This window comes from Trematomus bernacchii, unplaced genomic scaffold, assembly GCF_902827165.1.
Source record: "Trematomus bernacchii unplaced genomic scaffold, fTreBer1.1, whole genome shotgun sequence".
Lineage (NCBI taxonomy): Eukaryota > Metazoa > Chordata > Actinopteri > Perciformes > Nototheniidae > Trematomus > Trematomus bernacchii.
The window spans coordinates 8586556-8600528 of NW_022987689.1; the positions used below are offsets into that span (position 1 = coordinate 8586556).

A 13973-nucleotide genomic window follows, 5' to 3' on the forward strand; every position below is an offset into this window, starting at 1 on the left:
AATATAATCACTGGGTGGTAGGTGTTTCCTGGAGGGACATTTATGTAAACTAAATTGTTGGGGGAAATGATAAAACTGAAATCAGAACATACACACTCTTGTATTGACACACACTTAAGAAAGATATATTTTCCAGGGATTTCAATGGAATTTCTACTACAGTTTTTCCACCTACAAATAAATGCTGAAAGGTGATTTTCCTCTGTTACACCGAAAAAATAAAAAGTTGCTGTTTACTAAGAGCTTAAGGACTGTATGTCATACTGTGATCTTTAAAAAAATGAAACCTGAGATAGACAGCAATACATTTATACAGTTAACTCAAAGCAAACCATTTAACATTAAACACATTCCGAACTTAATCAGGCGATGGAAAACAAACCGTTTCACAAAAGTAGAATTAGCACACTCCTAAGAAGAGCCAGGACAATAAAACTGTCTCCTGTTTGAAGTCATACTTGCAGTGTGTATTCTCCTATATAAGCAGCCAGAACGCACATATATACTATGTCATGTTTGAACAGCAAAATGTAACCAGAGAAAACATTTACATTTATGGGCTAAACTGTAAGTTGTTCCAAACGCTATCGTACATGTCAAACAATTTGCAGCAGTGATATTAATAGTGAGCTCTTTAAAGGTGCAAATCAAATTTAGTAAAATGCTTTTGTTTGTATTGATTCAAATCTGGCTTGTATTCCTCCAATGTACAAGAACAAATTAGCTAGATATAATGAAATAACAGTATGGCTAACCTGGGGAAGACTAAATCAGAATGAGTCGTCTTGTTACCTGATAAAAGGGTTGAAGGGTCACAATATACATACTGTACAAATATACACGACGAATACAATGTTTACCAAAGACCGATTATAATGAGCTTCACTGGATTCATGGACAGCAAACAAAACACTGATTATTTAGCCCTGCGGTCAAAATCTTTAAGATCCAACACACTTTTCCTTAATATCACTCAAACCTACTTAGCAAATGAGAATGGAACATTTACAACAAGGATCGACAGCTGTCCTTACAAGAAGCCTTAAAGCAGTGCAGCTCATTTATAAGTTGAAGCATACCTGTAGTCATCAGCTAATCCATCAAATACTTTGCTACCCTCGCAATTTCAAGCACTGCTAACAAAGTAGTATCTCAAGCTACTGAGCATCAAACTTAGAATATGGCTAGAAAATTCTCCAGGTCACACTGTACAAAAATGCATCCTCTAGTGAGATATGATTGGCTTTACTCGCTATCCTTTCAACTCAACAGTGGTTCATTTCTTTACCTGAAACAACGTAAACCATGGGGAAGTGAAAAAACATTCACTTTCAATTAAGGCAAGAAATCATTATCCAATGGGAGAAAACGCAAGAACATCTCTTTCAGCACTCTTCTTATTCTGCAACCGACCATAACAAACCCTGAATTGATTATTATTAAATCTAATCAACAAACACAATGCAGTTTTATTTTCAGTTATTCTAGTGACAGTAATCACATGGATGAGCTAACATAGCATTATGGACCACTGCCATTATGTTATTAAGAACAAAAATGTCCTTATGGAGTAGGAGCCAAAGAACATGGCATGCAATTGAACCACTTATTTAAGTAAAATGTACATGTATCAGAGATGGTATAAATAACTACAACTGTAAACCCCTTAAGAGCAGCAGAGGCGCTCCATATTGATAAGAAAACTGTGAGCTTTGGGTGAAGGAAAGACAGAGGGGCTAAAGAAGGAGGTAGATGTATGTTCATTTTAAACTCTTTAAACAAAGAGTGAAATCTGAGGCAGAGGTGTGTTGGAAAAAAGAACATACTGTGTCTAAATAAAGGAGGGAAAGGGTTTTTGGTTAAAGAGGAAACTTGAAGTCATATGCAAACATTAGGAACAATGTTACTTTGGGATTCTTGTTATGCCGGCTGTGTTCTGCAATGTATGAATTCTCGCGTGCTTCACTTTCAGCGCCTTGGTTTGCAAACATGTATTCTGCATCTGTGTGTGCATTTTGTTTAGATCAGTCTCTGCTGCGCGTGCATCATCAGCGAAGCAATTCACGAATCCTCATTCAGCTCCCGACTGTCTGTTCTGGCTATTTTCCGTGGAGGCGCCATGTTCTCCCCCTCTCCTTGTTCCTGCTCTCGCTTTTTTCCTGAATTCTGATAAAGTAAGGAGGAAAACCAAATTCAATAAACCAGAAGTAGCAAAATACATGATCACTTCTGTCATAAAACAATACAATTAGCATCAACTCTCTCCTAGATTCATTCTACTCTCTTTGATAACTGTTTACCTTTTTGTCCCACTGTTGATGAAGATATCGCAATAGGATGTTTGTCTTCTCTGTGACGATGACTGAGGAGTAAACAAACACTGATTAAATCATTCAAAGGTTAAAAGGGTCTAGAAAAGTAATAGAGCTGTTGAAATCAGCTGTTCCCATACAGAGTGTTTACTGTAGGCGATTTCTTCCTCTAATGGAAACAGAAAATGAGAACATTGCTAAGCAAAAGAAAAGTTGTGATGTGTTCTTAGAGTATAATATTGGTTATACAGATGTAACCGACATATTTGATCAAATGTGATAGAAAGTGGGCTGTAGTTCTGACTGCTCTTTAAAACACTTACTCTGCTCTGATGGGTACTCCCGGGTTGGAAGATACACAGAAGGTCGTCGGTTCTAAAACAAAAATGATATCCATGTCAGGTTAGAATTACCTAAAACAAAAAGAAGTACTACTACCATGTCACACTATTTCTTTAAACACCCTAATAACACTGCCAACGTGATTTAATCATTTTGAGAACAAAGGAGATCACTTACTGATGCTTTACATACTGAGTCTGCATGGAACCTACTGAAGTTGCTTTTGTTGTAGACCGGTAGTCCTTTCAGGAAATCAGACTGTGAGTAGAGGAGACAAATATGAACAATAACCCTTGCCAGACAACTACCATATCCACAACTGGTTAGTAGAAAAGTACTTCTGACATTTGACTCAATAAATGGGCAGTGATATGGTACACAGTGACATAGAATGCATTTACACTACGGTCTGTTTACTACCTCATAGCGTTACGCACTAGTCTATCTAAGTCGATAACAACCAATTATGTTATACATTTACCTCAATAATTAGACAAAGAACATGCTGTGAATCTACCTTCTCCATTTTTGTCCGAGTCACGCTCCTTGCTTGAAGAGAAAACGATCAGATGCTACTGTTTTAGCTAGCTAGCTACTAAGCCTTGTTGCCTTTGTCGTGGCCAAGATCCCGGTTTGTTTACCCGTCGGACAGCTTCCTACGACTGCTGGAAAACATAAACTACGTATGACTACGATGTGATAGCATCATGCCACCTTATTCATCCGGAAACTTCCACTCATGTAAATGTAATTACATCAAAACTGAAACCGTACGTCCTTTGAGTGCTAACTTGCTACTTGTTCACAACTCCATTTTTGTTGTCCGTCTGTTCGGGGCGGTTACCTTCTGAAAATCAACGCACTGCATTGGTTGAGGCGTGAAGACGGAAAAGGCAACGCGCTGATTGGCTAGACAGTGATTATGTAACAGCCCAATCTCCCAATGCGAAGGGGCCTGTGCCCTGAAACTCAGATGAAAACAACACAAGCACTTTTTAAAGCATGTCCTCCCGATGGTCCTCCCTTATTCACATTATGTATTTATGCATCTCTCTGCTTATTGCTGCTTGCGTTTAGGGGTTGAGTTATGATAGGTGACCGTAGGTAGGTAAAAATACTGAATTGATGTATAAGGCTTAACAGCACAGCAACCCCACTGTTAAACTCTAAATTATTGATATTAAACTTCACTATCTAGTCTAGTCATCATGGTGCATTACTAATCAGTTTCGTCATTAAATTACACCTTATGTCAATATCTGCTTATTTTAGTTATGAGTGTTCATATACAATGCAGTAATTAGTAAACTAATATTAGTACTTTAAATCTATTCATGCCATTAGTTGTCAAATGAATGTGCTAAAATTATTAATAGCAACTTTCCCAAAATTGGAAATAATTTTTGAATGAGAATGCAAGAGATACATATATGTCAAATATTTCTGGCATATTGCATTATTAATTAATGCCTCCATGTTCTCTACTTGTCTGACTTTCAACTATTTTGCCTCGAAAATGAAACACCACTAATGGTATTCTGGGTCACACTGCCTGATGAGCGAAAAGGACACTTTTTCTAAAAATTAAAAGCACTTAGCTTGATTTTTATAGTTAATTAACCTACAATGTTTATACAAACAATTGATGGCAGCAAACGTGGAAGTTTAAAAAAAACAATCTTTGTGAAGTATTTATTTTTCAATAACAAATACAAATTCATTTAAATTCTTCAGGGGTGGTTTTTATTTCATATTAAACAAGAATTTGGTTTTCATTTGTGGAAAAATGATGACAGTGATCATTTTGTCATCCATTAACTTCACACAAGCAAAAAAACAAACATTAATTTAATGGTAACAAACACAACTTTATGGATAAAAAAGACTGGGTGAAACTACCAGTCTTCTTTTTACCAAATGCAAATTATTTGTCAAAGGCCAGCTTTTGCTCCCCACCCATGAGTAATGGAAAGCAAAACCCAACCCACACCCAGTATCACCGTTACACAGGGTCTTTGCTCAGCACCCTGAGCAATGGCAACTTTTCTGAGCCAATGTCTTTTTCTCAAAGACTGGCAGGTTTTCCGACAAGGTCCTTCAGTGTGTGAGTGAATGCCGCCCCTTCAACATGCGCCTCAGAATCACCTCGATGCCGCTTTGTGTGCTGATCCTCTTGATCCAGCCGTGGGTCCTCTTGCGTTTGATGTTCTTGGGCTGATACTCTGTACCTCTCTTCTTTGTCCGAATCTGCTGGTATTGCCATGGAAGCTGTTGGAACACTCCTGAACCCTCAGCTTGTGAAGAAAGCAGCCCACATCTGGAAATAGTAGGTCTCACAGCTGCTGTGGGCACCATCCAGCTGCTGAATAGTCTAAGGTGAGAGTTGCCAGGTATTGCAAAGTTTCCTGCAGGGATGCTGTGGACAAATGTTTACAAATGTTATAAACAAATCATTTTGTATTCTTCTTCCTGTGTCTCTGCATGCACCACTTATACCAAAGCAAATTCCTCGTATGTGTATATATAAAACTGATTCTCATTCTGATTCTTTATTACCAAGTTCGTTGTATAATCTAGAGTGCTGCTTTTTATATTTGTTCTCATGCACGAATCCAAAGCATTCGTGTCAACTGTTTACACAATAATTAAATATATGTACAGATTGAAAACACATCAGAACTGTAACTGTTACTGCTACTGGAATAATACGAGTAAACACTGCATACAGATGTAAATCAAAAGTCATTAATGATAAGTTAATTAGCTATAATTGAGCTATAATTGAAATAGCCTTCACCTTACTAAATATATTCTTCAATCAGTAGCTAGCTGCATCCTTAACTAGCCACGCTGCTAAGCTAGCTAGACAATATTAGCACTGTAAACAAACACTGGTTTTGCCGTTTGTCTAACATGGACATACGTAGACTTTGTTACCTGGTGAAATTGTTTATCCCACGCAGTCGGGAAATAGATGACCGTATAATGTTCATTTTTAGATAGCTATACAGTTGACACAGACATAAGAACAGTGAATGTCACAGGTCTGCCTGCGTATATAAAGCAACACGATTGGTTAAGATGTTTCAGCCAATGAGAAGGCTTGTTGCTGAAGATATTGTATTGGTGCCCCGAGTAATGTTTGTCACGTCAAACTCACAAGAAGTTTACTGGCCAACGCCACGGTGTTTCAGTGCCAGAAAAAGGTGTATTGGAACAATTAATTAATCTAAGACTGACAGGTATGATTTGAGCTTAGCATCTGCCAAATGAGGGACACGAAACAAGGTAAGCAATGGCATTTGTATACAGACTGAGATGACTCGATGCCTGAGAAGTTTTACCTCGGGGTAACATACACATCATTGTACGATTCACAACCATGGTTCACAGTACACTACTGCACAACCCTGTGGAGAGAACTAAAATAACCCTCTCTTCACATCATTTGTAAGTGCAGTCTTCACAAATCAGTGCACTGCTGCCCAACACTTTACTTAACCTGCTCACTCAAGTAATGTAAACATTACATTATTAATCTACTTTTAACTTTTGTTCATCCAAAAGTAGGCTACATTTTCAACGTTATTTCGCACTAATTACATATCAAGCATGTACACTTTAGTGTAACGGTAGTCCAGTGCCAAATTAAAGCTTTGACAGTCTGGCAGCTAATATCATAAAACCACAAATTAAAGTAATTTAGGAATAATGTAGAATTTGAATTATAAAACAATATGTCACCAATTTCCACCAAATTAGGGGTCATTCAAACACATATTACAATGTATTCTATATAACAATGATGAGGTTGTCTACATGAGGAGATATATATATATATCCCCTCATGTAGACATACATGTAAATACATATATATGATGTTGTCAAAACCACAGAAAATACTTTAAGTTATTGTTTTTATTGTGTGCATTATTTGACAACAGATGTCATTTGAGTGCCATTTGGTGTCAATAAGGAACATTCCCTTCCTTACAATGTTGTTTGTGAGCTGATGTGTTAAAACACAATTCCCTATTGGCTATCATGGCATATTTATTGACCTCATTGATTTCTGAACCATTTTATTAAAACATCAATGTGCGGTGTCTATAAACATAAAGCACTTTGTTATTTACATCGGCTGCCAAACAATGACAGAAAGCAGTTGTGGGCCCATATACGTCACTGCTGGCCATTCCGTGACAGGCACCGCACTGTCCACTCCGGGCACTGTAGCACCGACGTGTTGATGTGAGTCCAAGGGTAACAGCAACACAGCTCATCATAATGTTATTGGTTAAAACCATAGACTGGTTCAAACTAAAGGTAATTTCTCCCTTCAGTGACGCAGCACCTGGTAAAAACATATTTCAGGTGTAGGTTTAGGAAAATGCAGTGGAGATGATTTATACCCTGGTGAAGAATTTGAAATTGTAGGATCACACGTGCAGGCCTGATCATGACCATGTGCTGGCCCATTACGACAGCTGGACAATCATTTTTGATCATTCCTGTCACTCTCCCTGACTGCAAGCACGCGCGCACACGCACGCATTTTGCTACTCTCTCAGCCTTGGCAACAAGGAAACAAGCCTTTCCCATTGGCCTCCTCTCTGTGATCAGCTGTCTTCTATTCGCCCTGCTCCCTGCCACTCAGGAGCGAAAATGCCCGAACACTGCTGTTGCTGCTGCGGATACAGGGCAGCAGGGCTGGGTAGGGTCTGAATGCGCAGTGGATGCTGAGGGAGAGGAAACAAAACATTGGTTGTTATCGTTATGGATGTCGTATTGACATGCAATTGCCACACTCTTATGGATGCATGCTCAATCCCCTCCGTGTTCAGTGACAGCAGTCCAATGAAGCCAATAACAAGCGATTACTGTTTTGCAGCATCTTTAGTGTAGACAAATTGTTACACCAAATGCAACGTTTTCCCTCTTCAGCTTCGTCGGCCCTTCATCTGTTGGTGCAGATTTATATTCACCCTTAATCATCTATAATTCTGCAGGTAAGGAATTTATTTTTTATTGCATTATGTATTTAATGAGCGAATGTTTATTGTGCATCGTTCAGCATTCATAAACATCCGCACAATGTCTGCATGCATTTGTTCCTTGACTGAGCAAAAATAACAGATCTATATAATATGCAATTATGGCACTCCACACCAGACTGCCACGGATTTCTAATAATTGTTTTAATTTGTGATGTGATGATTTTAATTGGGCCTATACATAACACTCAAAATGCCCTTCACTGGGCATTTTCATTCTATTCAGACATACATAGACCACTAACAATACTGCTGTTTATGGCTACATTTTTGGGGAGTCAAATGCTTGTAGAATATTATCTTGCATTTGGCATTATTAACTGAAAATAGGTGACAATGCATTATTATTTTCTGATATAAGCATTTCCAGTGGAAACAACAACACTGCGGCTATGTGTGTTAGAAATATAGAGCAGCTCACTGTGTTACTCTACTTAGCAGACATGTCAACCTTAATATTCTGCACTGCAGGCAAAAATGCATGAGTAACCTTCAGCCTGTTTGACTTTAAGGTTTGTGGATCTAAAATAATTTCTCTCACACAGATTCAAATCCAGGTTGACCGCATGTTCATACATTAGTAGGTGAAGAGGAGAATCCCTGATTTAAATAACAGGGTAGTTAATCATGTTAATTTTGTGGTAATGGGGTAGTGTGGCATTGCATCAGGGTCATTCAAAGTGGTAAACATGGTTATGTAATATCCTGCTATGTTGTCAATAAATACACCTTTCCCTCATTACCACTTGTAGCTGCTGCACAACTGATTTGTTCATGATCAAATGACAGAATGGCTTAAAAATGTAAGGTCCATCATGTGTAAATCTATAGAAATAGATGGCTGTATGTATGGAGGACAAGCAGAACACACTGCAGTGTTGACATTGATGATCCATTTGGATTTTTGTGGAGAGATGGGCCTCTGTCTCAGTCTACATTCACTTGGCTCCAGGGTGTAACTGGATAGCACTTTATCCACTGACCTTCAGACCATTCTGCCACCAACAACAACACCACGCACCGACACACGCACATGTCTACCCTCCTGTGCGTGGTTTTTTTATTTCACTGTAGAGCCAGCCCTCTGAAGCACCATGTATGTTTAATTCATTTACCGTAATCTAGAGGTTGGTAAAGCTTTAACCAATAAACGTTAACAGATGTACGACGTATGGTGAACTATTACAGTGATGTTCTTTAAATACAGGATATGCAGAATCTAAACGGGATAAGCAGTATGAGATACAATTGTGTCAATGTTTACAGTTTATATGACTTTAATCAGGAGAAAATCTTTACCAAAAAAACAACAAATTGAATTTCAATGTGGAACAGTTCTGACTATATGTTAAAGAGAATTTATAGTCATCCGTTTGTTTAATTTTTATCTCAAGATGTGCTTTCTTATTGATAAGCCAATATTACTTAGGCAGATTGAAGCCATAATCTAAATTAAATCACATTATGTCATGTGATAGTATACTGTATGCAGGGAAATCCGCCCTACGTATAAGCAGTAATAATGCACTCTGTGTCTGTAAACAGGAAACAATAAAGCCTTGTCATTCTGTGTCCTAGAGATAACCAGCCTGCGTGTACATAACAAGTTAGGACTAATGATGCTTAATTTACACAACTGCCAAAATAACTGCGACTGGACCTGTGCGCAATGATGTTCTTCCCTTTTTTAAATGTTCCCTATCTCCATTGGTATCAGTATAGCTTGGAATACAGCAATCATACTGTTATGAGACATACCATTCATGTACACAGACATGCCATATGACTGTCATTTTCTATTTATACTATGGACCATGCAAAAAGGAAGGGTTATTTATAGCAAACGTCTAGGTCAGCATGTCAATTGCCGGTTGTCACTGACATTGAAACTGTAGTACAGCCCAGCACAAGCATGTTTTTTTTTCTTCCCTGTTTATGAACTTGGAGATCCTAAATGTTAAGCTGCTTTGCCACCAAGGTGAGTCGAACTTAACAACGCTGCTTTAGCTACACTTATACACAAACTATGGTATTTTCAATTTGCAAAGCAGTTTGGAGCCTGTTGAAACTGGTGCCTTCTCTCTTCACTGTGTGTGGTTTGATAAAAGGAGTTAGCAGACTGTTCTATGGAAACTGCGTTGCTAGGCAACAGCTTGGGTCCAATTTGATTCACATCAAGCTTGGACCCAATTTCTTTGCGTTGAGCTGTTGACATTTGCTAATACTGCAACAGGAAATAAACCTGAAACCATGTTTATGTTTGAATCGATTACCTTTTTTTTTTAAACTGGAGAAGGGTAAAACGTTTCACAAATATTGTCTTTCATGTTGTACTACATTATCTACATATTCACATGTTTTTGTTATGCATCTGAGTGCTGAGCTGCTTTGTTATGTGTGTTTCTGCAGGAAAGCACTATGCTGACCACTATCACTGAAGGGATTCTCTGCTGTCTGACTGGGAAGGCTGCCAGTCTGGTCTTGCCTCTGGAGTCGTCTGAACCCTCTGATGGGTTTGAGTTTGTGGAGGTGAAACCTGGGAGAGTTCTGCGAGTGAGGCACATCATCCCAGAGCGTCCCGTGGTAACAGAGGATCAAGTTGCAGGCAAAGGAAATACAGACGGAACTGATGATGATGTTGAAGGCTCTCTTGAGGAAGATAACGAAAGCAATACCGGCAGCAGTGTCCACTGCAAGAGGAAGATCACAGTCTACCGCAATGGGCAGCTGGTGATTGAGAATCTCGGCGATGTTCTGCACTCTGAGATCCTGCAGTGTCAGGATGGGGATCTGGAGCCTTGCAGCACCGTAGAGGTGGAGTTGGCAGACTACAAAGAAATGCCCTCTTCTCCAGACCCCAACTCTGCTCCTCCTCCGGTTCCCTCACCCCTTGGGGAACATAAACCTGCTCCACCGCCTCGCCGCCGGCGCCGCAAGCCCAAGCGCACCGTGCAAATCGACTCAAAGAGAGTCATCTCCAGCTGCAAAGGAACACACTCGGACGTAGCGTTGTTCTTCGTGCACGGCGTGGGAGGTTCTCTGGACATTTGGGGCAGCCAACTGGACTTCTTCTCTCGGCTTGGCTACGAGGTCATTGCTCCTGACCTGGCGGGGCATGGAGCCAGCACTGCCCCGCATATTGCAGCGGCTTATACTTTTTACGCCCTTGCAGAGGACCTTCGTGCCATCTTTAAGAGATATGCTCGTAAACGCAACATTCTCATTGGCCACTCATATGGGTGAGGATGTGTAAAATGCTTTATTATGAACCTTATTTAACCATTTACTTATGTAGTAGTGATTATACACTTATCTCTTCCAGAGTGTCATTTTGCACCTTCCTGGCCCACGAATACCCTGATCTGGTCCATAAGGTGGTGATGATCAATGGAGGCGGCCCCACAGCTCTGGAGCCCAGCCTTTGCTCCATCTTCCAGCTGCCATCTTGTGTCCTGCACTGTCTGACACCCTGTCTGGCCTGGAGCTTCCTCAAGTAAGATATGCATTTGCATGCCAACATTTACTCTAGTACAGACAGTGACAGATACAGAAAAATTACATTGGAAAACCTGAAATATAACTTCCCTGTCTTTTTTCTAACCTTTAGAGCTGGGTTTGCCCGCCAAGGTGCCAAAGAAAAGCAGCTGTTGAAGCAGGGCAACGCCTTCAATGTGTCTCCGTTTGTGCTGCGGGCCATGATGAGTGGTCAGTACTGGCCTGAAGGGGATGAGGTCTACCATGCTGAGCTCACTGTGCCCATCCTTCTGGTTCATGGCATGTGTGACAAGTTTGTGCCAATGGATGAGGACCAGCGCATGGCAGAGGTAAAACACGTTTTCATATATGAATATTTGCTATTTTATCTTGTGATATGTAATGTAAATGGTATGTGCACTGTAGTGTTATACTGTTTGTAATGTTCTGTAATCATCTTGGCTGCCTTTCCAGATCCTTCTGTTTGCATTCCTGAAAGTCATCGAGGAAGGAAGTCACATGGTCATGATGGAGTGCCCTGACACCGTCAACACCCTCCTCCACGAGTTCTTTCTATGGGAGCCTGACATGTCCAGGAAAGACAGCAGCAAAACAGACACGGCTCTCACTGACTCTCTCCACACACTGAAAATCAATAAGCCTGTGGACAAATAACCAACCGGGAGACTAGTTTTGTTATGGAACCAAGCAGAAGGCCTTTTATGGCATGTGTTCTTAAGGCTGCTCCCAGAGCTGTTATAAACAGGGCCTCATCTTCAGGATGTGGACGGCCACTGGTGCTCCAAGATTAAGCAGGACTTTGGCATGTTGCCGACCAGGGAACGATGGAACAAACATAAAGATAAGGGGAATGGATGGAAACACAGTCAGTTTTTGCTTCGCTTTAATTGCAATTTGTGCTTCATTGCGTCATGTTTGCAAAACGACCCAATACTTGGACGACTGTGTCCATTCGTGATTTGAGTATGAAATATATCTGGTGAAAAACGGACTCCTACCACATGCAAGAGGCATACAATTCATGAAATGTTGATGTGGTGATTTTCATCTCCTTAAATATTCTGTATAGTACTGCAGAACTTCTGATGTACCTTTACAAAATGGTTATTAACTAATCATTGGATCAAACTTATATCTGCTTTCATTGGGAAACTGTGGTGAGTTGAGGAATTACAGATCTGATGTGCCAGTATGACAGTGAAGGACAGCTTATAACAAAAACAATAATAGTTTATTACAGAATAATAAAAACATTGAATATGTACTGTCATTCATACATAAGTTACATATTGCCAGAAAGAGGAACACAAAATCCATCGTCCACCTGCATTTCTACCACCTAATAACCCCATCCACACCATGTGCAGTGTTCACAGTCTCAAACATTAAGACTCACAATCACGGTTATTGTCAATAAAAATGCTTCATCTATTTTCAAATTACAGCAATATATTTTCCATATATTGAACTCTTATCTAACTCAAAAAGCTATGTGCGTCTATGTTAAGCACAATGTAACCAACTCATGAGTTCATAGTTGCATGGAAATCAAGTAATGCAATGAGAGATTTATCTGAGCTGGTTACAAAGAAGATAAACAAAAATGGATGCCCTAAAGTTCTCCTTTATTCAAGCAGCTATGGCTGCAATAGTATATCATATCCTAAGGATAATAAAAAAGTACAGAGGCCCTGCATGAGTTCAGAATATGAAAAAGTATCAGGATTGTGTCAAACAGTTGCAATATATTCTTATATTGAAAAGTTCCCTGTGCACTTCTCTCTAATCACTTGAGTGTTCTTTCAATGTGTAAGTATTTTTTTGCCTTTTTTTGAAATAACTGCCATAACAAATTGTGGTTGTATTGACCGCTTTAAGCTGCTGAGTGTGTTGCTCTAAAACTCTGGAGTCCATCATATGTATCGAAATGTGTCAAACAGAAAGAAAAATATCACATTATGCTCGTAGAAAGACATTCATTCATGGGGGCTACTTTGTCTCACAGTAAGGTGCAAGTAAAAGAAAATGTGTAAACCTGTGTAGTGTCCAAAGCTTGAAATCAAATGTGAGTCAGCCAAAGGTGAAACTCCCTTAGAAAGAGGGACAATTGTACGGACTATGCTGGTCTGTTGAATATGCATTTTGACAGAGTGCTGATGCAACATGACTGGTCTTATGCAACAGGAACAAAATAGATAGAATTAGAGTGGACATAAACTGACTTGACACTGACATCTCAAATAAACATCATTTATTCTCTATGAACTTTCCAAAAACCAACAAGTGCTGCTGATGCAATGTACTGTATGTCTCCTTTTGGTGTTAAAGGTCAGTAAAACTGTATGGACGACAGGGTGCACATGTATTTCCTTTTATGCTGAAAGTATGCATATACAAATTGTCAGTGCTCAAATGTGCTATATCTTTTTGTGGTTAACAAAGTTGTGTTAATGTTATTGTTGCATTTATTCATGGGAATCATAATATATGCACTGCCTGAATGTAGATGCATATAACAGTATATACCCTATCAAAACTGTTGGATTCAGTGTATGAATGTGCCTTTCCTGGCATGAAATAAAAACTATGTTCACAGCTGATTTTGTTTGTTTGTTCTTTTGCGATTATAGTCTGGTGTACCTCGGTTAGTGATATTGCAATTTACACATTAATTATGTAGACATTTTGGTGGACAACATATATTCTTCAATTCGATCATATAAATATACAGTATATTCATATGAGGACTGAAATTGTTTACATAGGCTTG

At 39.3% G+C, this 13973-nt stretch overlaps 3 protein-coding genes across 4 annotated transcripts; 1 reads left to right on the forward strand and 2 right to left on the reverse strand.

Moving 5' to 3' along the window:
• Nucleotides 1-293: 293 nt before the first annotated feature.
• LOC117488375 (DET1- and DDB1-associated protein 1-like) lies at nucleotides 294-3484 on the reverse strand. Of its 2 annotated transcripts, none has more exons than XM_034137225.1 (5): nucleotides 3172-3484; nucleotides 2832-2912; nucleotides 2636-2687; nucleotides 2301-2362; nucleotides 294-2166 (listed from the first exon to the last, which is right to left on the reverse strand). In XM_034137225.1, exons 1-5 carry the CDS (start codon nucleotides 3178-3180, stop codon nucleotides 2062-2064), a joined length of 309 nt encoding a protein of 102 aa, XP_033993116.1. In that variant the 5' UTR covers nucleotides 3181-3484; the 3' UTR covers nucleotides 294-2061. The 2 variants fall into 2 exon arrangements, with proteins under 2 accessions (XP_033993116.1, XP_033993115.1); XM_034137224.1 differs by having other exon boundaries at nucleotides 3136-3484.
• An 890-nt stretch (nucleotides 3485-4374) lies between these two features.
• Nucleotides 4375-5726, reverse strand: mrpl34 (mitochondrial ribosomal protein L34). The gene is made up of 2 exons (XM_034137226.1): nucleotides 5592-5726; nucleotides 4375-5070 (listed from the first exon to the last, which is right to left on the reverse strand). The coding sequence occupies exons 1-2, from the start codon at nucleotides 5645-5647 to the stop codon at nucleotides 4752-4754; spliced, it is 375 nt and encodes a 124-aa protein (XP_033993117.1). The 5' UTR covers nucleotides 5648-5726; the 3' UTR covers nucleotides 4375-4751.
• Nucleotides 5727-5784: 58 nt separating this feature from the next.
• Nucleotides 5785-13796, forward strand: abhd8a (abhydrolase domain containing 8a). The gene is made up of 6 exons (XM_034137227.1): nucleotides 5785-5942; nucleotides 7599-7663; nucleotides 10118-10947; nucleotides 11031-11201; nucleotides 11316-11532; nucleotides 11657-13796. Exons 3-6 carry the CDS (start codon nucleotides 10127-10129, stop codon nucleotides 11855-11857), a joined length of 1410 nt encoding a protein of 469 aa, XP_033993118.1. The 5' UTR covers nucleotides 5785-5942; nucleotides 7599-7663; nucleotides 10118-10126; the 3' UTR covers nucleotides 11858-13796.
• Nucleotides 13797-13973: the final 177 nt, after the last annotated feature.

Coding starts and splice junctions, on each gene's coding strand:
- LOC117488375 (XM_034137224.1), bottom strand. CDS start 3,180: ATGGAGAAGGTAGATTCACAGCATGTTCTTTGTCTAATTATTGAG. Junction 2,913..3,135: donor TTCTTTGTCTAATTATTGAG/GTAAATGTATAA, acceptor CTCTACTCACAG/TCTGATTTCCTGAAAGGACT. Junction 2,167..2,300: donor ATCAACAGTGGGACAAAAAG/GTAAACAGTTAT, acceptor TTACTTTATCAG/AATTCAGGAAAAAAGCGAGA.
- mrpl34 (XM_034137226.1), bottom strand. CDS start 5,647: ATGAACATTATACGGTCATCTATTTCCCGACTGCGTGGGATAAACAAT. Junction 5,071..5,591: donor GGGATAAACAATTTCACCAG/GTAACAAAGTCT, acceptor ATTTGTCCACAG/CATCCCTGCAGGAAACTTTG.
- abhd8a (XM_034137227.1), top strand. CDS start 10,127: ATGCTGACCACTATCACTGAAGGGATTCTCTGCTGTCTGACTGGGAAG. Junction 10,948..11,030: donor CTCATTGGCCACTCATATGG/GTGAGGATGTGT, acceptor TATCTCTTCCAG/AGTGTCATTTTGCACCTTCC. Junction 11,533..11,656: donor AGGACCAGCGCATGGCAGAG/GTAAAACACGTT, acceptor CTGCCTTTCCAG/ATCCTTCTGTTTGCATTCCT.